This window comes from Diadema antillarum, unplaced genomic scaffold (genome assembly GCF_040938485.1).
Source record: "Diadema antillarum isolate AM-2024a unplaced genomic scaffold, OU_Dant_1.0 seq00000090_RagTag, whole genome shotgun sequence".
NCBI classification, from domain to species: Eukaryota; Metazoa; Echinodermata; class Echinoidea; order Diadematoida; family Diadematidae; genus Diadema; species Diadema antillarum.
Window position 1 is genome coordinate 345,155 of NW_027271180.1, and position 25,022 is coordinate 370,176.

At 38.5% G+C, this 25,022-nt stretch overlaps 1 protein-coding gene across 6 annotated transcripts in view; it reads left to right on the forward strand.

Moving 5' to 3' along the window:
• LOC139726587 (tyrosine-protein phosphatase non-receptor type 4-like) overlaps window positions 1–25,022 on the forward strand; it is a 163,619-nt gene that overhangs the window by 77,421 nt on the left and 61,176 nt on the right. For all 6 annotated transcript variants that reach the window (XM_071637574.1, XM_071637576.1, XM_071637578.1 and 3 more), the window contains exons 3-5: window positions 93–249; window positions 7,295–7,412; window positions 18,651–18,703. In XM_071637574.1, coding sequence (XP_071493675.1) covers window positions 93–249; window positions 7,295–7,412; window positions 18,651–18,703 — 328 coding nt within the window. The remainder of the gene's footprint in view (window positions 1–92; window positions 250–7,294; window positions 7,413–18,650; window positions 18,704–25,022) is intronic.

Genomic DNA, 25,022 nt, shown 5'->3' on the forward strand with positions numbered 1-25,022 from the left:
TAGATAGAAACTAAGAGTTGTCATTCATATGGCTTAGTATCTAGATGGTCATGATCTGACAATCCCCGTCTTCTCCATATTTGTTCTTACAGAGGAGAGCCAAAGGTCAAGATCTACTGGACAAGGTCTTTGAGCACCTCGAACTCCTGGAGTGTGACTACTTTGGAGTCCGCTACACAGAAATGGAAAACTCAGTGGACAGTAAAAGGTGGCTGGACCCCAGGAAATCCATCAGGAAACAGGTCAAAGGTCAGTGATCTTTTCCCTACTAACCCCCCCCACCACCACTCACCCCCATTTCATTAGGGACTTTTAGATTGTGTGGACATGACAGCGGTCAGGTCGCCCGAATGTGCAAGCCAACCGTTCCCGGCGACTCCCGTCACCAGAGTAAAACTATTTTAGATTTCAGTCGACAGTGAGTACAACTTGACAAATGTGGTGACATCATAATTGTCATGCTAAATACAAGCTGCGCACGCTGCTCATCCTCAATCTGGGAGGACATGAAACCCTTTGAAGACACGTTCTTGATTCTAGCGCTGGATGTGCCAGAAAATCTGGAGCATGCGCAATATCATGAAATGACGTCATCACGTCGCAGTCCACGTCGTGGATGCCAAATCTAAAAAAAGTCCCTTTTTCCTCGAGTGGAGGGCAGAATGCATTTGTCATAATGATTTTTTTTAAAGATGGAAAACAGAAAGGGTGGAATTTTGTATGAGTAGTTTGTTGTGCTCTTTTGGGTTTGATCATTTTTGTGGGATTGTGATTTCCCTCACTTTTCTTGTATTTTACATATTAGTGTTGATTGTTTTGGACAAAATATGGTAAACAAAATAATCTCCACATTTTGATTTTTGCAACGATTGATCACGCAGTACAAATTGAACAAAAATTCCCTCACATCAAAATATCCCATGTATACACCATGCCCTCTTTGTTGAGTCAACATAAACTTTTATCAGACATGGTGAAAGTGAAAATTGTTGTTCTATTTACTGTATAAAACTATTTGATAGAATACAGTCAGTGATAATAACCATTTCCGAGAAAGTTAATGTTTATGTTATTAGTTCTCAACTGTCCACTGCAAGTCTGAGAGCAAAACATTCTTTTGGCCTCGACGTTCAACCCATAATTTTTTGGTACTTCAAATCTGCAAACTTGTGTTTAGCTAAGATTCATTTCTTCATGTCGTATGTCCATCACTGTGAGGACAGCGAGACTGAAGAACAGTTTATCTTCCAAACATTGAAACCCCATACCTTTGAGAGTCTAGATATGTTATCAGTTAATTTTGTTAGTGCAGTGTTTAATATTTCCGCCACACACTTTACATCATCCAAGATTGAACTGTAAAAAAATCTCAAAAATTTGACGAAGTGTGTTCCCTTTATACAAACACAAGCAGACTTGCAATTGTTCTGCTCAAGTGTTTTGGTTTCTTGTGTTTCAGGGGAGGAAAAAAACCAGTACTCCAGACTAACAAACACAAGGGTTGTTGAACCTCTAGTGTTGCAGTAGAGGTTGGCTCTATATCAAGAGTGTCCTATTTCACTGCAGCGTTGAAGCACTATCAACATTTCAGTGACAAAACAGCCACACTGCCTCAGTAATTATGCCCCATGAAGTTCAAACGAAGTCTAAACGAAGTTTGGAAGGGTAATAGGAATTAGGATGTGATAGGTCAGTAGGGCTGTTGGTACATCAGTCTGTTTCAAATATTGGGGGTTAAACTACTTCTCCAGTTTCTGAGTGATTCAAAAAGAAATTTAGTGCACATGTTGAACTTACATGTAGTTGTGGAAGACATTTTATCACAGCAGTGGAAAGTGCATTGCCATGGTAACAGCACATTTTGGCCCCCTAATCAGAGAAAAAGTTTTTATATGGAATTGCCTCTCCAGTTTTTCAGTGATTCATTAAAAAGATAAATTGATAAATAAATGGCACACAAAAAAAGATTCAATGTAAAGTTGTGTAAGACACGTTTCAATAGTACTGGGAAGTGTGTTACTATGGTAATGCATTATAACCCCCAAATAAGAAAAAAAACACCTTGTCAATTTAATCCTATCCATTTTTAACTCAATTTAGAAGAACTTTGGATCATATAGTGATTGTGATATAAAGTTCAAGTCAATTTACATTTGTTTCACATCTCTTAAAAATGCACAAATGTAGACATATATGTATAATATGTACAGAACATAACACGGAAATATACACAAAACAAAACAAAACAAAACAGTACAAGGACAGTTACAGTAAAATATAAACACAGTAAAAACAGTAAGAACTGCAGCAGATGTGAGGGAATGACAAAGGCCATTGGCACAAGACACATACCATTCTGGCACAAGAAATATCATTCGTGACTGTGTACCAGTACAGAAATGTCAATCTTTTGTCAAAGTGCTTGTGAACGTGAAGTGGAAATACACTTTACATTGAACTAGTGCAGTTTTACAAGTTACTGGACATCTATTCTGGACAAAATTCATCATCTTCAAGAAACTCCTTGGAGGTGAGGATTGTTTGCTAGAGAAGGACAACTTCCTGCCTGGGATCCCAAGGATGCCTGCATTGAGAAAATAAGCAGAAAATTGAGGAAATGGTCAATTTCTCATCATATGCACAAAGTAGAAATTCAGGGAAATGTTCACTTTCTCAGTAGTTGAACAAGCTAAGGGGGGCGGGGAGGAGGAAAAATGTTGTATGTGGTCATGACTGCCTATGTCACAGGTCTAAAGTACGAGGCTTTTTTCTTTCAGGAATATAGCGGGATTTTGAAATATTGGTACTACACCTGTACCTTCAATGACAATCCCTCCTCTGATGACAGTCCAAGCCACAACAAAGAAAAATTAAAAACCTCAAACTTTCCTTCCCAGTTTGATATACTCTCTCTCTCTGCTCTCAGACAAATTTAAAGCTAGAAATCATTTGTGTCACCGATGTACCCCAGATTAGTCTGTAGTCCTTCAGACTCTTTTTTTTTTGTGTGGAGAAACTAACAACACCTTTTAGTGTTGATATTGGCTCAACGAATGATTCAAAATAGATTTTCTGATGGGATTTGAGCTAAATTCAGGATCGTTTGTGGTCTGATTTGTTTAGCCATTTATCTAAGACTATAACAGGCGGTACCAACGCAACATTGCTGTAAAGCATGATACCATGTATCACTTAAAATCTGGCAATATCAAGGATGTCTGGAGGCAAGACTAGGCAGGAGAATGCTTTGTACTTTTGGGTTTCACATGTGATAATCTGTGGGTATGAATCTCCAACAAAAAGTAATGTTCGTACGGTTTCAGCGAGGAACTCCCCGACCGCCATCCTAGCTCATCTCACAGATCGGATGACGACAGATATCCTGAAAATTTGAATTAATTTTGAAATTGGATATGAAAAATAGACTTTTATTGGGGGAGAGGGTGAAAAAAAGAATTACCACAGTAGACACCATGTATAAGGTGTAGATTTTGAGCGAAAAGCCTCAAATGAGGAAAAAGAGTAGATTAGGTTTTACCTGTGCATCCTGCTCCTTGAGTCTGAGATGTGGCTGGTAGGATATGAAGGAAGAATCGATCTCTCCAGTAATCCAGATCTGGACAAAGTCAAGAGATTATTTGTCGGGCACAGGATTCTCTATATTTCTCTCTACTTTCATTTGACTACTGTCTCTAAGCTCATTTATGCCTTAGATATGAAATTGGTGAAGTGGAATAGATATCTCTATGTGCAATCATAATCATGAAGCAAAAAAGTGGGTTTGTCTTGGACTAGAGGCGCAAGCAAAGAAGATTGCAAAAGCAATGTATAACTGCGCTATAGACATTGTCATGATTTAGATGGAATATATTGCTGTAAATTCATTTGATATCATAGATGATGTGTGTTTTATGTTGTAGAGCATGGATACTGTGGTATCAACTTTCAAGATCTTTTGAACAGGGAAGCAAAGTACTGTGGCTCATTATTCAGTCTTGCTAGAGACGACCAAATTCCACCCAGCCTTAATACATCATGTCTGGAGAAGACATGATAATATGTGATGCCTCCTACAGGCTGTAATTTATTTTTAATCTTAGTGAGACCAAAACAATAGCACTTGCAGTACAAGAGTTCTGGAGAGTGTAGTTATGGGCAAGGGATGATGAATTATGAATTAATATTCGGCCCATGATATGAGACTTTTTTAGGTATCCCGTAATAAGTTTCTTATGAATCTTGTCAAATTTTTGTTGCATTAGACATTAACTTTGCCGGCTGGAAGACTGAAGTTGCTTGTGCATAAAGTTTCTTAAAGACAAAGGAATGCTTAAAGCCACTGTTTACCATTGGGAGCAGTGATTAAAAAAATGTTTAAATTATCACATTTGATGCATATTTATTGTTCAGTTGTATCAGAAAATATTCTACCATATATAAATTTGGCAATAAAGCCGTAAATGTAAGGAGATATCACTAGATTTCTCAATAAAGCCGTAACTGTAGACGGCATATATTCTAGTTAATAAAACTATTGTTCACATTTTGTATACTTAACATTACTAAACATTGATTATACTGATTAACATTTTGATGTTATGGATGTTTCTGTCCCTAACTCACGTTTGAGAACTATTTTAAAGCTATTAAGCTGTTGTTTTTTTTTCATCAGCAAATGATAAATAGTGGCTTTAATGCCTGAATAGAATATTTCACATTCAACTGTAGCCTCAAATTTAAGACACTCCGGAAGCTGTCACTCAAAAACCTGTTTGAACACCTAAGCATGAATGTTGACTAATTGAGTAAACAGACATAAACCATTCGACAGTAATGATTTGACGTCAGTTGTACAGTGTATGTTTAAAGGTGCGTGGTCCCCGTATTATACAGTAGTCAAATGTGTACGCGGGCGCACGGCGCAAGTTTCCTATAGAGACCTACGCTATCGACTCCTCTTTAGCGCTTACGCTTTGGCCCACTTCCCCGAGTCTGAAGAAGTCTGATTCATTGTAGTCAGTGGTCCGATCACAGTTCGGCTCATGATTCGGCTGAGGGGGATGACAGCTTTAGCAAAGTTCTTTTGTGATGTCATAATAAGAAGCACATACGCACGCACCCTGGCATTACTACAGACTGCGCGATGCGCAGAGAAGACAACAAAGGCAACGTTACTTAGCAACACCTACGCACTTTACTCTTGATGACAGCTCAACTTCGGTAATCTTCGTATCAATGCTAACGGTGATCGGCAGTATCATCAACAGCGCCCTCTACACTACCGGGACTATGCCCCTTTAATGCAATGACTTCTTGAGATAACATATTATACAAATGAGAGATAAGAAGACAGAGACAAATTATCAAACAGCAACATTGAATAAATTGTGCATTGTGAATGCTTTGAATGATTCATTTACATGTACATAGAAAATGATATTAAATGATTTGATCTTGGTAGCCCCTGTATTAGAGTTGGTCTTGATGCAAAATGTTTGCTGTACTTTTTACCAAATTCCCACCTAATTAGCCAGTTTCCAGTTGCGGTGGGTTTGTGTGTGTTTCTGTGTGTGCATACTGTAAAAGTGGAAATTTTCGCAGTGTGAAAATATTCGCGCATTTCGCGCAACCAGAAGCTAGCGCGAAAGTAAAAGCACACAAATATTTTTTGCATGCCATATGTTCCAGTAATTTGTATCCTAATTCGGCGGAATTAAAAACACACGAAATTCATCTTATCGGGCCAAGCGCAAAAAATAACTCGCGCGAAAATATCCACTTTTACAGTATGAATATATTTTTTGGTTTAGTAGCTACATGAAGAATTCCAGCAGCCCTGGTGTACTCATTGCACTTAGACCCCGTTTACAGTGCGGGGCTGGGCCGAGCCTAGCCTCAATTGCGAGGCCGAGCCCCGCAATTTTGTCCGTTTACACTGCCGGGCTCGGCCGCGCTTTTTATTCAAACCTTTCAATATTTTGTCGTAGTGGCGCTCTGCTTGTAAACAAACGCGATTTGGTATTGTTTGGTTTTCAGACCCTTTGCCAACTGAATTCCGTGGTGACAAAGTCGCCGTTTGGGCAAAGGTCTTTGCCGAAGGAAAAAAATCCTTTGCAAGACAAAACCACCATAAACTATACTAGTTTTCGACGTTGTGGGGATTAATATCCTGAATAGCGAAAGATACAGGCAGAGGGTTTGGAAGCCAGACTAAAATTGGCCGCGCATTTGGCCCAGTTTGCGTTTACACCAAGAAAAGGCCGGTCTCGGCCGCGGCTCGGCCGCGGCCGAGACCACCTCCAGAGAGAGGCCAAATGCGAGGCCAATTTTGGCCTTGCGTTGGGCCTTTTGCGCGTTTACACTGAACCGCGGCTCAGCCACGGCCGAGCCTTGCACTGTAAACGGGGTCATATTCTATTACATTCTTGAAGTAGAGTGCAGATAATAAGCACAAGTAGTTTACAAATATTTTGTTTGTGATGTGAACCTGAAAAAAAAAAAAAAAAAAATCTGATAAGGAGAGTGTGTCACTATAGGTGCACTGACATTGATAATGAAATGAATTGCCGTGGCATTTTGTAAGTGAGCACAAATTCACCCCAAAATACACTGCAAATGATCTCTAAATACCATGGTTCTGAGGATTAAGTTCAAACTTTGCACAAAATATGCATACAAGATTTTAGTGTGAATCGTTTCATGAAATACATTTACCACCGATTGTACAGCGATGTATATTACTCACCTGACCCTGTAAACACACTCTGTGTCTTTTCATACATGTGCACATACACAATGCTTACCTGAAATACCACGGTATTTCGTGAATGAGAACGATTCCAAATGAATTACCATGATTACTTCACAATGGCATTTCGCCAAGGAAAACTGTGCCAACAAACTACCGTGGTATTTGATACCACTGTTTATGGTGTAATCTTTCATGTGAATGTACCTACACAATTTTCCAGTCATGCATGAGATATCATACTTGCCAACTAGTAAGATTTTATCAGATTCAGTAAGATTTCTTCCGTTGAAAATAGCAAAATCAGATTTTCTGTCAGAGAAATCAGATTTTTAAAAAAATATTTAGATATACCTTTCATGTGTATTTTCTGAAGATTTGACTGAAAGTAAGATTTTTAACTTCAGTTTGCATATAAAATAAGATTTTTGCAATCCACGAGTAAGATATTTCATCTTGAAATGTTGGCAGGTATGAGATATTTGTGTCTAAAATATCCATCTGATTTTCATTTCCTCTTTCTTTTCCTTCCCGTCTGTGCTCCAGGGGCCTTGTATTTTCACTTCCAGGTTAAGTTCTTTGTAACGGACCCCAGCAAACTCCTTGAGGAGTATACCCGTTATCAGTACGTACTTCAGCTCAAGAAGGACCTCCTCGAGGGAAAGTAAGTTATACTCTCCTCACACTTCCTCTTCCCCAGCCAGCCTGTTTCTAGTGAGAGAAATAAAGGGAAGTCCTTGTTTAACTGTCATGCTATATAATATACCAAGCCCTCTCTCAAAGTGTCTCTCAAAATACATTGATTTTGAAACTTAAGAGATTGAAGTACCAAAGTGATATGTTTGAGCCATTCAAAGCCATGGAAACTGGTTCTAAACAATTTCACTTGGCCCAAATATCACATTCTGTGAACAGTATATTGTTGCTCACTATATTCACACCTGGTTCCAACCCGAGCTCTTGCAAAACACTTATGACATCATCACTATGGTACTTTATTGTTGCTTTATCGATATGTTCATATGTTTTAGTGAGCAAACAAACATGAGCCTGCACATTTTGTGATGAAATATTGCAGAGGGAAAGTTATGAACAAAAAAAGAAAAGAAAAATAATCCTGATACTCTCTACCTCTCCCCAGTCAAAACAGATAAGAGGAAACATGAAAGAAAGAGAATAAGAGGGGCGAAGGTTGAAGTATGAATTTTCTTAAATTTGTCTCCATCTTTCATTTGTGGAGGAAGACAGATTGAAGAAAATTCACACCTCAAGAGGAAACATGTTTCAAACTTGCATGAAACGTTTGCTAAATTGTGAGATTGGTCTTATCTGGATCAGCATGGATATACGACAACTTCTTCATCTGTGAAAGGATTGATGTTCTGGAGGATTGTCCAGGGCGAGTTCTGCTCCTGTAGGCCCCTGCCAGGACATGCCCCTGTGTCAGATGGCATGGTGTAACGCAAACTGCCCATGCTAGTATTCTTGACATCTATTCATGGTGATGATGGTGATGGTGATGATGGTGATGGTGATGGTGGTGGTGGTGGTGGTGGTGGTGATGATGGTGGTGGTGATGATGATGATGATGATGATAATGTTGATTATGATGAGGATGATAAGAATGATGATGAGGATGATAAGGATGATGATGATAAGGATGATGATGATGATGATGATGATGATGATGATGATGATGATGATGGTGATGATGGTTATGATGGTTATGATGGTGATGGTGATGGTGGTGGTGGTGGTGATGATGATGATGATGACGATGATGATGATGGTAATGTTGGTGATGATGAGGAGGATGAGGAGGATGATAAGGATGATGATGATGATGATGATGATGATGATGATGATGAGGAGGAGGAGGAGGAGGAGGATGAGGATGATGATGATGAAGATAATAATAATGATAATGATATGGTAGTAAAGATAATAATGAGAATGACAACAACAACAACAATACTATGATGGTCTCCTTCACCCACTGTTCTCCCAGAAGGTGCCTCCATTATCATTACCCCAGTATTACCAGGTGTTCATCTTACTAATGGGTCAAGGGGGACATAGAGTTGGTGAAGCACCTTGTCCCAAGATTGGTCAAAAGTCCAGAGCTTTGTCTGCTAAACCATGATGGAAGCCTCCCCCCCCCCCTTACATCGTATATATCTTGTCATGTCTGTGATGTAGATGGCAAGTGAATGCACTCAGAAATTGAATGCAAGAAATGGAAGAATAAAGAACCTGAACAAGCACCATTATTGAGCTCCGTCACTATCCATTGCAATATTTACAGCTCTCTGGTTAAAAGAAGTCTTACTCAAATGACTTTGCACAATCAGAAAATTGTCGGCGAGTCCGCGAGGAGAGTGGCTGAGCTGGGAAACACGCAGCAAGCTGCATTTCCCTAGAGCCCACAGCTGATCAGTGTTGTGTAGACACTGTGATTGATTCTGACATGGCATTGGTTCAGGTGAACAAGCTGAAATTACTCGCTGACAGTTCGTCGGCATTCCCTGACATTTCCTTACCTGATTTCTTCTTGTTTGCTCTTCTTGTTCGCTCTCTTCTCTCTTTTTCTGTCAGTATGTGGTACTTATTTCACAGATAAGTGGATGCTCCTTCATACTTTCCACTTTCATTTATGAAGACATTTTCTTTTTCAAAGAGAAAAATGCAGACATGCTTCATCTTGCATGTCTAGATTTCTTGGGAACAAAGCATGGACCTCAAGAAACCACTTGCACGTACAGTAAAGCCTAGAAAGAAGGTTATTGCAGCATTCTCTTACATTTGGTATCATGACTATATTGGCGAGTACATAATCATAACATACGATTTCCATCATGTCCATGTTTTGGCGAATATATCAAGCCTTCTGTAACTGAGTCTTAGTTGCCAAATTTCTGTTTTATCATGGAATATATGACTATAAAAAATGATAGACTTTTTTTCTCTAAAAATATATTAAAGAAAAAGGAATTAGTAATGGTATTTGTACAGTCCAGGAGAAGACAAGTGAATTGTCACTATATAGTAACCTCATAATTTTGTATAAGACTTTGACCAATATCATTGTTCTTGTTATCTTTTAGTATTTTTGTTAGATGTTAATGAACCTTAAAGAGTTACCTCTGAAAGTCAACCTAAATGGAAGAGCCTTTAAGATGTATGGTTATATATTTCAATTATAAGACCATATAACCTTACCCTGTTAAAACATGAGCATTTTGATATTTTTTGACAAGGCCCGGTAATTAACCTCCCCATTTTTAATAGAGAGCAGGCTAATTGACTGGAGAAAATGATGGCCGTCAGCCCATATAACCACGATAATGTGGTATAGACATACTTGTTCTGATAATCCCTTACGGTGGAAAATCCAGCAATAACAGGGCATTTTCCAAATCCTGTCACTCACAGTTTGCATTCTTTTTTCTCAGGATGATTTTTCCCCTTCAATCATAAGGCTAGTTTGTAGATAATGCACTGTTTCTTTAAAATGCTCTGTATTTGCCTATCCCACCCCCCCCCCTTATGAAATGGATTTTAGCCATCCTAGACAAGCCAAGCCAGCGGTTTCCCATGTGAGCCAGTACTCATTTCAAGTCTTTCCTCTGAAATCTGTGATTGCTTACTTGAGGCGAGCCGCGAGATCAGAAAATAGAGGCAAGCTATCTCACCAATTGCCAGTTGCTGAAAACCTATGTTCTGTTAATCAACTGCTCCATACTGAACAAAAAAGCACTGAACAAGAAAGCTCTATACTCTCTATTTGAGAAAGTTTCCCTTCCCCCTCCCCCCCCCCCCCCACTTGTGAGGTACTTGGTGAGAATGCGTTTTCAGAACAATGGTAACCGATACTTGGTGAAGAGCTGAAAGGGATTGTCTTTGTATCTTATGAACAACTGCCAAGAAAATGGTAGAAAGGAAACACAAGGGGGGTACCCTCTCATTATTTTTGCTGCAGTGTGAAAGGGCAGTTAAAGCAGAAAGAAAATGTCACAAAACAGAATCTCCAATGGTGAAATGTAATCTTAGGTGGTTTTTGTGATTGTTTGAAGCTGTGTTAAGCTTGCCTCTCGGGTTGCAAGCATTGTGGAGCTGATTGGGTGCTGGAGTTTCAACCAAACTACTTTGCAAGGGTGTCAGAATTGGTTCAATCTTTTTGATGAAGACATTATTCTAACTATGAACTGAAATGATGTTGGCATCCAAGCAAAGAAAAGAGATCGTTGAAAATCTTATTAAAATTTGATTAAAAGTAATTAAGATGTTCTAACTTTTATAAAAAAAGTGTCATGTATGCTAACCCTTTCTGTTGTAAAGAAAATGTTTGTTTGTGTTCGTGTTTAACCCTCTTAAAATCTACACTGCCGAATGGGATTTCCAATCCATTAGTGGAAATAGATACAGGAAATGAGTGAATAAGTAAATACTTCCAACCAATGAAGAACAGAGCATGGAGAGAAAGGCACACTACACATGTGTCCTATGATTGCAGCTCAGCCTCAGCGCGTAGCAACAGCAGCACCAGTACCGCTACCCTCTGCATTAGCGGTCCACGTATGAAAATAAGGAATCAGGGGCCTAGTTTGTGGAATAAAATGGTCTCTTTATGAATTCTGTCAAAATTATGATAATATTTTTACAAAAGACAATTATTGTAATGACATAAAACAAATCATAGCAGAATGAATTTGCATTTGGATTGTCATGTTAATGCAGCCACTTTCTGAGATAAGGGACTGTGTCTCCTGACCCTATAGCTGAGACATGAAAAGTGCTGCCAAATTTCAGGCAGGAAATATTGCATGGAACAGGTGCGTCACTAGGTGAGAAGGAACGAGGAAGGAAGTGAAAAAAGATAACATATCTTTTCCCTGTTTGAGCTTATATCCCGTGTTCACATTGGTCCCCGCAACGCGGGGAAAGTCCCAAGCTGTGGGACTTTCTCCTCCAAAACCATAATGTGAACGCTCGCTGGGACTTGTCCCCTCGTCCCCGCCAAGCAAGTCGGGTACGGGGACAAGATTTGGAGGGGAGAGAGACCTTGGGGCGAAATTGATAGCATCCAGCTGTTGTCATCAAATGTGCGCATGCGCGTTGCCTGGTTTCAAGTGGCAGAGCTCGCCCCAAACCCAAATTGCCCCCACAGCTCGGGGACAGATGAGATACCAATGTGAACGGTCAGTCGTAAAAAAGATAAGATCTCTTGTGGCTGTCCCGCGTCGCGGGGACCAATGTGAACACGGGGTTAGTTAGTTTTCTTTTGTTTTGATTGTTTGGTCTCCTTTCTTACTCTTGTGTTGGCAGCAGGAGAATCAGACTTTCATTGCAGAGAGCAGATTCAGGGAAAGCACCAGAAGAAAGGAAATGCTGTAAAGCAAAATATTTTTTGTGGTATGAAATTTTCGCGAATTGGAGCCGACTGCCTTTTTCGTGGCAAAGAATTTTCACAAATGTGTACAGGCGTTCGATGCACATCGTGCAGACAAGAACTTTGGTATGCAATTTAATTTCGCGAATCTTTGCTCATGCAACATTCGCGAAATTAAAATGCACGCGAACATTCTGGTTTTACACTGTCACAAATGTGTACTTTTCTTCCCCATGCTCTCATTAAGGAATGTTATCAATTCCAGTTTAAACCGTTGAGGAGTGCCGAGTATACTCGGGCAAGTGTCTATGGGAAATGCATGTTGTAGCAAAATCAGTCTGTCCTCAACGAGTTAAGTAGACCTGAGCAAACACCAGCTGTGTTATTTTTTCCCTTTCATTCTTCTTATTACTTTTTAATTTTCAGGTTTACATAAAGTAAACACCTGAAAAAGGTTGAAAGGATCCCTTTAGATATGGGATTTGATTACAAACAATCCAGGAAATAAATGGATTTTCATATTTGGCTTTTCATTTGTTCCTAGAAGATATAAAGCATGCAAAATGTATACATAGGGGTACATGACAAAAGAGAAAACAAAAATAGGTCCAACCTCAAATATTTTGCAACTCATTCGCTCCCTCAATATTTACTTAAGTAAAATGTGATTATAGTAGTGATTGTACCTAATTATGACATTGTTTGCACTTGACAAGGTATACACATTTTATCAGCCATTGTTCGCAATTTTCTTTTAATTGCATGAGCCTACACCTGTAAGTGATCAGAATATATAGATGAGATTTTGCATTATCAGCCATCTCAAATAACATGGTTTTTAAAACCAGTTCTTCATGCATTAAAATTTCATAGCTGTAACGGTATAGGGCTTTGAATTTGATATCACAAGGCCCAGGGGATTAGGCTCAGGTCCAGACAGACAACTATTTCCCCCTAGATAATTCCCCTGTAATTGATACAGTGTAAAGCTGGCTCCCTCTCCCTCTCTTTCTTTCCTTCCTTCTCTCTTGATCTTTCTCTCCTTCCATCTCTCACTCTCTTTCTCTCTTTCTGTCTTTCTTTCTTCTCCCTTCTCTGTCATGCTGCTTTCAGACACACTGAGTTATCATAAACTGTAATACCAGAAATTTTCGTGTGCATGAAACTTTCAAAAATTTTGCGAGGAACAAAATTCATGAAAGTAAAATGCATTCAAAAGTCTTTGTCTACACTATGCATTAAATGCGGCTGGCAATTCTCGAAAGTTTCACGTCGCGGAAGAGGCTGCGGCTCTAATGCATCAAAGTTTCATGCTGCACATACACCTGTGGCTTCACAGTATCCATACGTCATGATGGATATATGACATAATGATTTGTAACCATTCACGCCGAGCAAACATATATTTATATGATGCATGGATGTACAACATATTGATACTATAGAGCATTCAGACACAACGTTCCGATACTATGTACATGTATGGTAATCATATGGCAACATGAGACCTTGCGCACTGACCTGTTTCATGGGAAGACTCCCTTGTGCAGTACAAATGCTGTTCGGGCTTTGCACCTTGTGTTTATACTTGTAGTAGTGCATTCCATTCATCTGGCAGTTTATGTTAATCCTTTTGAGCATCGCGAATGAGCCCCGCCTTCTCATACAACTTACAGATACGAGAGCATTCAAGCATGAATAAATGTCATATGGAGACAGTGTATATCCATATACCACAATTCAAAATATGAGCATTCAGACAAATAATAACGTCCTATATCGGTATGAGAAGTCTCGAGTCTGAAAGGGAGGTAATCCTAGTTGTCTGTCTGTCTTTCATCCACATAAATTCTGGTCAACCAAGTCTAGTCCAAGTCTTAGATGATTAAGGCCTAGGCCTAAATCACAAAAGTAAGGGGTTACAAGGTACATGTAGATACAGCATGTAGATTGATAGGTTGAAATTGAAAAACAGGGAGAATAAGTGAATGTATATTTTACAGTTGTATCTATATGGGTAGATCAATGAATTATATAAAAAGGTAAAATGGATTAGTGCATGGTTTAATAGAAAATAAAAGTAAATAAAAAAATGGATGAGTGGATTATATAGATATATTAAGGAATAAAAGAATAAAAATATGAGATGATATCTGTGGGTGAATATAATGATGGCACATGTTCTGTAATAAAGGAAATAGGAAAGAAAAGTTTCAGATTCTAATTTGACATCAGTTGTATTTGACATCTCACAGAATAAAAAAACAGATATGAAAAAGAGGAAACATTGCATTATGTGTACCTTTTACTGAAAGTGCAGAAATTTTTTAGTCACTACAGATTAATTACTTCATGAAATGATGAGCAGATGATGACATAAGAATTGATTATACTTTTTACTAAAGCATTGCACTGAGATAATATACACATTTGGTGGATGTGGCATAATGATGCCATTTATTTGCTGATGTAGCAAAAAGCAGAACATATATGGCAAATTTTGTACACCTGCACTACATGTAGATTCTTCCCTTTAAGCTGTCACTGACGTTCCACCGCGGGTCATATGTTTCAATTTATTACGTTTGTCAGTATTCCAGCCCGCACCGGTGTTCTGGCAGGAAATATGGAATCGATATTTTGCCCCAATTACCACCCATTTCATGTGGAGCATAATTCGGTCAGCGGTCGGTAGCGGAAGAGCCAAGCTGGCCCCTCCAACTAAATCCAGCAGGTTTGCCCATAGATGGGACTAAAGCTGGACTGCATTGGAAATTAATTCATGGCCTCATCCCAGTTGGAAAAATGACCTCACTTTTCCAAACAAGAAATAATTGAGGGAAGAGAATTTAAAAACTGAGCATTTTAAAGGACTTCAAGTAGATGAAATGATGATTGATGCTGTGTGAGATCCAGGGATGGCGTGAATTATTCCTCTCTTGTATTCTCATCAAATTGATGACTTTGATTGTCAAGGACAACTAGAATGAAGTACAGAATAAAGCCCTACCTATTAATTTTGCTTATGAGCATTGTGATTAGTCTACTTTTACCTGTTTAGGAGTATTGAAGTAGATCTAGATACAGTAGCTTTATGATTTGTGCATCCCTGTGTACAACCTTTTGGTTAATTATGTCTGCATTGTGAACATTTGTCTATGAATTTGTCTGAAAAGTGTGTCAGTACAGTACAGTGTCATTCATGTTTACATTTATCTTTCCTACTTCTTGTATTCATTTATTTTTTGTCTACTTTTACTGACATATTCTTTTGAGTTTCTCTCTTACCCCCCAACCCCCCCCCCCCCCCTTGATACAATCTAAAAATACAGTTCGACCTCGATTATCCGGCCATGTCGGGACCGGCGCTCATCCGGATAAGCGAATTGGCTGGATATGGGAGACACAATGTTAATGTATAGCTGCCGTCCAAGCTGCCGTCCCAGTGCACTGGCAGCTAGGCAGGTAGCGTACCCCGCAATGGTGGTGTAATCCATGCTAGCCTGCGCAAAATTGCAGTCCCTTCTTCACAAAAATAAAGTATATCTTTGTGTGAAAATCATACATGTTTTACCTCATTAGATATTGAGAAACCTATCATGTACATCTTATGACATTAATGAAATAGATCCATGAAAAGATGTTAAAGTCACTGTTTTTTCTCAATTTTTGGATGAAAAGAAAAAGTCCTTCACTGCGTGAACACATCCGGATAATAGAGATTTCCGGATAAAAGGAGGCCGGATAATCGAGGTCGAACTGTAAAGAGAAAAGTATGGCTACCTTTAGATTTGAATGTATTAGTATCTGCCATTTCAGAAAGCAAGAAATGTAGATTTTAGAAGTCACTTCTGAGATGTCCGCTTGTTTTACAAGCCACTTCTCTGTGGTATTGACAAATAATTGATAGCAACTCTCTCTTTTCATATCCCGCAAATTTCTACCACTCTGTATTTCAAGCATGTATCATGTTTGCATTAGTCAAATTTTAACCCCTTGAGGACGAGTCCCGAATATACTCGGGAAAGCGTCTATGGGAAATGTGTGTGGTAGCCAAATCAGTCCGTCCTCAATTGGTTAAGCAGCAAACCACCTGTGCCTTGATGGTGAAAATCAAACAGTGTTCTTTGAATATTCCATATATCTCTTCAAGGGTGAACACTTAAAGCCTTCAGGACCCTACGCCTCAGCGTTGTTTTGTTGCAGTGGTCGTACATAACGTAACTTATTGGCATCTTATTCTTGTTATCCGCCAGTACATGTATATTCATGCAGCTTCGTTTGTAGTGCCTTTTGTGCGTTTCGCCACCCCTCTAGTAGAGTGTACAATCTATATCAGAGATGCATCACCATACTAGCCACGTACATGTTTTTATGAATAGCAAATGCTTTCTATAATAGCTGGGGATTGTGCTTGGAAGGAGGAGGGGGGGGGGAGCATAATAATATCCCTGTGGTATTATAGTTTGTATTAATGACAACAATCAGGAATTGTTCTCCCCTGTCATGATCATGCTTAATTGAGCATGAAATTCCCTCTCCATTCTCGACGTTGTCTCCCAATGTCATTGCGCCGCCGACTCTGCGGCTTCTGTACACCAACAGGACGCAGATCCTTATCGGGGGCAGGCCTTATCTCTCTTTCCTGAAAGAGGAAATTTTGGTGATAGCTGCGGTAGATAGTGAATTCCTGATTGCTCTTGTATGACCGTTTTCCGATTGGTGTCATCATCAGAGATAATTGCAATTCCTGCCTTACTTTTTCCCTCCCCCTTTTGTTGTAGTGCCTTTGTCTGTCCAATGCATCTTCCACTCTAAATGATGTCTATCTATTCCCCATTCTACTGGTATTATATCCACATGTATCTGTCTGTTGCAAATTGGAATCACACATGGAAGACTTGTACGCAAGGACATGTCTTTAAACTCACGAGGACAACTGTATGGTACCTGTGTTCTCGTCACTTGTCACTCAGTGTAGCAGGGTTAAGATGGTGTAACTCCTGAGAACTACTGTAATAGTTAATACCTTCTAAGGACAACTTCCCTGAGGAATTCTCTCTAGATTCATTGTGAAGGTCTAGACTCACCCTTTCATGCACACTCACATATTTCAAAAATATGAATCAAAATACTCTTTCGAGGGACTTACTGGTATGCAGTGTCTAGTCCTTTTTTTAAGATGATGATAACTACGCAATCTGTAAGACTTCCGCACGGGGGTGGTGTAAAGTGTAACCCTAGTCGCAGGCTATGTGAAGAATAATCACTGACATGCATCAACATCCTGTAGATGGTCGTTGAACTTGTGTTACATGTAGCTTTGACGCATTTTCTCCTGTCACCTTCACTTCCGAATGGTGAGCCCTTGAGAGTGGGTGGTACATACTGTAAAACACGATATATTCGCGGCATGAAAATTTCGCAAATTGGGGCTGACGACCTTTCTCGCAGCATGAAACTTTCACGAATTGCCACTGGTGTCCAGTGCACATTGTGTAGGCAAGAACTTTCCCATGCATTCTAATTTCGCGAATGTTGCCGCTCGTGAAATTCGCAACATTAAAGGTCCAGTTTACCTTTGGGAACAGTGATTTTAAAAAATTCAAGATACAATATTTAATGCGTATGTATACGTCTGCTGTGCCACAAAACATCCCATCATATAAGATTTTATTGATAGAGCCTAAAACACAAGGAGATATCTGTATTTTTCTCAATAAACCGTAACTGTAGACGGTTTAGTCTGGAAACATTTTTATTATAATTATTGTTCACGTTTTGTATATTTAACAATACTTAACATCGATTTTATGGATTCAAATTTATACAGTGGTTGTTTCTATCCCTAGCTCACATTTTAGAACTATTTTAAAGTACTAAAGCTGGGTTTTTGTTTCATCTGCAAATGGCAAATTATGCCTTTAAAATGCACATGAACATTCCTCGTTTTACAGTTTACAAGCAAGGGCAGCATTGTGTCGGATCTGCTGAACACACAAAGCCAAAAAGAGACAGATTATGAAACATTTCATATATATTCCCAGTAGTTGATCCTTAGCCAAAATGAGATAAGTTTTGACAATAAATCCTAAAATACTCAAAGTGATGTATTCTAGTCCTCACACTTCACACTATAGGTTGTAAAAAGGATCGTTTTCTGCTCCCTCATATTCTTACACTTATACATGTCCCTAAGGTTCAGCAAAAGTTACTGATAATTAAATGTTTCTTTTCCATGGCAGATAGTGTGAACAGCATCTTAAAACTCAAGTTGCACAAAATTGCATTTTACCTTATTGGTTGAGTTTTGAAATTAATGTTGTGCTAATTATTACAGATTTATCATCATTACCTAAAGTGTGATTATTGATACACTGCAGATCTTTTGTTTGTTGGTTCCAAATAAACAATTTCTTTTAGATTATGAACTTGCTTTTTGTTATTTTTTCAAGTAATATCACTTTTTTGACATGTTGTTCCATTCTTCTCTATTTTCTTTGCCCCTCACAGCCTTACATGCACCGCTGAAGTCGGAACCTTACTAGCATCATACCTTGTACAAGGTAAGCACACAAGCATTTGTTATGGTCTCAGCTTGTCTGCTTAAGAGTGTTCTATCTCAAGTATTTTTTTTTAACGAGGACTTATTGTAATATAAAATGAAAATGTTAATTGTACACTGTGTTTATTATATCATTTGTGACAAAACTGGAAGTTCCTTTTGTTGTATGTTTGTTTGTTTGTTTGGTTTTTTTTTTTTGTTCTGAAATACCAGGTTTGATTATTTTATAAAACTGACATTAATTCCACAAGAGGATAGAGTGAAATGGAATATGCTTACCAGCGCAATGTATGCCAGCCCAGTTTAATAGAACATACGCTTTGGTGGGGGGGGGGGGGGGGGGGGGGGGGGGGGGGGAGGAGGAGGGGAGACTATAATCATCTATCAAAATCATTTATATTGTTATTGTTATTGTTGTAACAATTATCAGTATTGTAAAGCGGTAATCACTCGTTCATTTTGATCAGTTCTTTGCTGGTGGAGATTCCATATCATGTCATTGATTCCCAAGCATGGTACATTGTGACATCCTGGGAAGTATATAATAGAAAGTGATTTTAGCTGACAATGGCCAGCAGATTGCGGCTCATGTTGCATTTTCCCATGGATGCAGTCAATTTATATTTAGATTAAGTGGACTGTGATGGTTACAATGTCAGAGTGATAGCCTGCGTAGCATCCTGGTGATCCGTTTACGTTCAGTTGAGATCACGCTAACATCCAGCCAGCTTCCTTCTGTTTGTATTAACCATGATACAGTGAGTTGAGGCATCATTCTATGTTCAGGCTGACTTCAACTATTTAAAAAGAGTCAATTAAATAGAATTTTATTGTAGCTGAACAGAATCCATGAAAGAAACTAAATGTTGAAATCTCACACATTTTCGTATAGTTCACGAAGCACTGCTTGTTTGTTGGTGAAAGTAAATATCACACTTCATAGTTTAGCTAAACTACAATGTCTTCCCTATGAAAAGTCATTATTACCAACTTATTACCACTGACTCTCAGCAATAATTTCACGTGATTTATTCTTTGCAAGTGGAAATTAGGTTCAGATTTATAAGCACGTTAGTGGTAAAGCTTTGAAGTGATCACAGGGTGGCAAGGTGGCTCAGTTGGTAGGGCATCTGCCTTGCAATCAGTGGCTTGGGTTTGGGTGTGGGTTCAAATCCCAGTGAGTCTTACTGAGAGATGTTGTGTGTAATCATACCATCCCCTCTAGTCTAGGCAAAACACTCTCTCCCACAGATAGGATGCAAAACGGAGATCCCGTGTGTGAGAGAATCACAACTCATGCAATAAAAAATCCTGCTTCATTCATGCATTCATCGCATGGAATAGGATGTATAACCTGGTGAAGTGGTCTACCCCAAGTACTCACACTAGACCTCATTGAAAACCTATACAAGTGCAGCCGAATATGGGCTATCCAGCCATCTCATCAGATAGAAAATCTAAACAAACAAAAGGAAAACATGACTGCTATAGGTGATTATATCCAATATCACTACATCAATATTATGTGAAACAGGTCTCATTTTAACAAAGCATCCACCATCGTACTGATTTGATTTTACTCTCTGTTCGTAAAAGGATCACAGAGTGATTTGTTTTGTTTTTGTTTTGTTTTTTGATAATGTGGGTTCTAAGTTTTGTACTACGTGCTGGTACCTCTCATAAGTCCTTCAACTTTTGTACAGCTTGTGCTAAGACTCAAATATATTGGTGACAAATCGGTGTCCTACATGTCTCGTGATCATGTGCTGTATTGAATATTTATACCATCACAAATTTACTTGTGTAGATCTAGAACCTGTGCCTTTTACAAACATTTTTTTTTTTTTGCAACCCCCAAACCCTAGTTGTTTTCCAGAAATGTAATAACTTGCAGAAATGTGATAACTTGCAGAGTAAGTAGGAGATAAGTGAAATAGGATATTTACTATAAACAAAAATAGGTATATGGTTTCTCGTGAAATTGTCCTCAAATATTATCACAGATATTTCCTGTAGTTGCTATTGTTTTGATTAAAAACAAAAGAAAGTAAAAACAAGTTTGATACATTGCGTCCATGCCGTCTCCACTTATTTTCTGAAGGGTACATTCTGTGAGCAACTTAGATATTATTTCTCTGGAGACTGCAGTGCTATAATAGTGAAATATATTTCTGGACTTTACAAGGAACCATTGTTTCTCTTGGCAGTTGACAAAGTGTGTATTGACAGGAACTTATTTTTAGATCATAATTTATGTAATCATATTCAAGTAATGGTTTATTTCACATAAAACCATAATTATCAGCCCAAGAGCTGAAATTATCTTGTTCAACGTATAAAGATGCATAAAGATTGATCATTGGTAATAAAAGAAATAACATATATGCACATAAGAATGAGAACATATAAAACATAAGAAAATAAGTTAATATAAAAGATGATTATGATGAGAATATCAAAATTAGACTGAAAATCAAACTGAGATGGAGATTAGAGTGTTAGTAACATAATTCTGTCTAATTACAAGAAATATATGAAAATCACTGGCAATAGATTGAGTAGATCTATGAAATGTGGTATGGCACTACTTCTGAAGTGGACCATTTTGCATTTGAAAATCAATAGAATGTGGACCTATACAGCACTCTAGAGAGGTATTCAACAGGGTGTACTTTTTTTTTTCTTCTAGCTGATTTTGATGAATTCAATAAATCTATGTGATTTATTGAGAGAATAGTATGCCATGCTCACAGCACACCTTGTTAGGGGCATGTCTTTCTTTCTTTTTTCCCATGAAATGTATGAAGATACAAATGTACATTGTCATTGCGGACAAGAGAGATCATTTGCTAACATACTTTGAAATATCTTGAGTAGCATGGTGAAGAATGTGTTACTTCCTTGAGGAAGTACTGTCATTGATAGTTCATTTATGAAACAGTACAACAAGATCAATATCATGTGATGAAGTGGTAGTTTTGTGACGTAGGAGAAGAAAGACATACAACATGATGCAGCAAATGTATTAAATAATGTATAACCCATGTTTATATCGGGAGTGTAACGGTTTGCAAATTGGAAGGTGTGTATAAAGACAACTTTAAAGGTGGTTGAATTCATCATCGAAAAACACACTCGTACCCTACAAATAAACAATTATAAGTGTTTCTCCCTTTCATGAGATAAGTGTGTGATTTTCACATTGGAGGTGACACAATGCATACTCGATGTTACAGGAGGAAATACACTGTATATTTGCAGATGACTTGCAAAATTCATGAAAGGAAAATGCCACAAAATACACCATGTATACAATAACATCCATCTTGTTTGTTGGATTTTGTGCCAGTTTTCACTTTTCTGTTGCTTTCAATAGATCTACAATTTGCACCTCTGTCATCAGTAATTTTATCATGGTGTTAACCATCTATTTAAAGTAATATAACTTTGCTCTGATGTCCCAGTCACTCGGCTAAAAGGGGTATTTACCAAAATATGTGATTGACAAAAAAAAAGAAAAAAGAGAAAGACTCTAGATGTGATTAAATCTTTCAGTGACCAGACACTTTATGATAGCTTAACTGGCCAAGCTTTTCCATCACAATAGTAATCCTTCTAAACCTTACAATAGCTGTTAAGTTAGCAAACCCACTCAGGTGTAACAGTGTACCTCAGTCTATAACAGGAAGGCCTAGGTAAAGCAATAGGGATAAGGAGGATTAGTTAATCTCCATTCAGTGACAGTTCATTCAAGACACATGTGCCTGTGCCCAACAATGACCAGTATAGGTTAAAGATGATGACATTGGAAGCCTTAACCCGATGAAGACTAGTCCCGTGTATGCTCGGCAGGTGTCTATGGGAAATGCATCTAAGCAGAATCAACTTGTCCTCAACGGGTTAAAAGAATGCCAATGATATTGAGAAAGACAATATTAAGTAACATGTATCTTCCAGACTTCTTGGTGACCACAGTGGTTTGAATCGTAGCAACTAAGAAGAAAATCTTCAAAGTTGCATCTTCTCTTGGTCATTTAATTTGTAAGGAGAAAGCCTTCTGAAAGACGTTGCCCTGTTACATATACTGTGTATTGATCTGAGTGAACTTTAGATTTCCTATCTAAATACAACAAGTTCACATCTCGAGTAATTACGTGAAAACCCTGCCCTCAGGGATATAGTCTTTACACCGATATGTTCTATTATAGAAAGAGACAAATGGTCATGACCCAAAAAAAATATGATGTAGGCAATATACAGAAATTGGATATTTTCCAAGAGCTAAGCTTTGTCTTTTGATCAAACTAAGCTGTCATACTGTATGTACTTCACTGGCCACCTGGATACTAATATACACACACCCCTAAAATCAAATAATTCAGAATTTGATAAAAATCTCCCAGCCAACATAAAGTCCTTCTAGGTATGGCCTTATTAAACCAACAATTCTCTTTTCTGATCCACATGACTCATAGCTCTATCCAACCCTCAAGATACGCTAGAATTGGAAAGTGCAAAGGCACTGCGCATATTATTTTTAGGGTTACAGACGGTATGAATTTTGATTAAGAGGAGGGGATGTGTGTTTGAACAGGATTCACCACCAGCAACTGCTCTGGAATTCTACTGAGGCATTGTTCTCTTTTATTATCCCCCTTTAAATAGTCAGGGACAGTTAAGTCTGAAATCATCCATTTATAGAATACACACATATACATGATATTGTAAAGCGTATAGGGAATATTAATTTGTTTTTAGCGCTATAGAAGCCATATCTTTGTTGTTGTTGTTGTTGTTAGTAGTAGTAGTAGCAGTAGTAGTAGTAAATATTATTGTTATGATTATGATTATTATTGTTATTATTATTATTATTATCATTATTATTACTACTACTACTACTACTACTACTACTACTACTACGTGTATCATCATTATTATCTAAAATCCAAATATTTCAATAACCTGCAATTGTTTAGCATGTGTGTGTGAGAGAGGAGGGGGGGGGGGGGGGATAGTGGGAAAGGGAGGGAGACAATATGTGACCCGCTACAACAAAATGATCCTAAAGTCGGGCGAGGTCGATTATTTGAAAATTGCATGACACAATTCCCTAATCTTTCTGCTTTAAATTGATATATAACACATAAAAATAATCGGCTGCGGAGATATCGATGTTTAAAAGAGAGCATGTCGAGACGTCTGGGAAATCACTGTTTCGAGAAAAGCGCCCTAAAAGCTCTCCTTGCGAGGCAATCACGATCAAGGGACACGCAAGTAAGTATTCACCTCCGGACAATAGAAGGTAAGCCCTAGCAACCCCCGAAATGCTCATTCAAACACAGTGTCGGCGGTCTCCTCACCGACCAATCAGTGACCAGGATGCCAGGAGAGGCGGCTGGGCATAGCGCACCCCGCCACCACGCACCAGTCGACTTGGGAGTGTGCGAGCTTCACGCTTCGGTTAGCGTCAAGCAGCAAACTGACCAATGAGATCACTCTGGTCGTTGTTAGGGGCGGAAACTATCTGTGGCGCTCAATCCAAATGTTCGAACCAGTTTCTGCTTCGTTGAAACGCCAAAAAACATGGCCCAGAAAAACGCTATTTTTTGGTCTTTCCTTTCATCATCTTGCTTCAAAATTTCGACAGATGATAGAAGACATGTCAGACTCTAATAATATGTAAAATTCAGAAAATCGTAAGTTTTAACCAATTTTGGTGCTCTGATTTCAAACTCGATTTTCACGGCTTCGACCGTGCGCGACTTTAGGACCATTTTGTTGTAGCGGGTCACATATGACTTTGGTAGGCCTCTGGCAAATCAGAGCATTCATTCATTGAGGATTTAGATGGCTAGAGAAGGTGTTGTTTTAAACAGAAGAGCTGGATTGTTTGGTGCCTTGTCTGTTCCAGACATTTGCAATCACTGCTTTCCATCTTCTTCCGTCTGAAGTCATGTAGTAGCATCTTTGCATTACTGATACCAGTTAGCTCAAACCAAATCAATTCATCTATCTAGCTCCAACTCTACTTCTAATTCCCTGGATTTCCCAGGCAATATTTATTTTCTTTTTAATACCGTCTGTTCTCATAGGTATCTTTATTATATGTGTGATTTTATATGTATGCATGTACCAATGTAATGTGTATGCATGCAAACAAAACAAATTTCCAGAAATGGACAATAAAATTGAATTGAACTGAATTGAATCATTTGACCTTACAGTCTGATCTTGCCTTTTACCTAATGATGTTTAAAAGTGATCTATCGACACATGCCTCACCAAACACTTTTTCATTTGGTAATCTCTTGGTTAGTAAT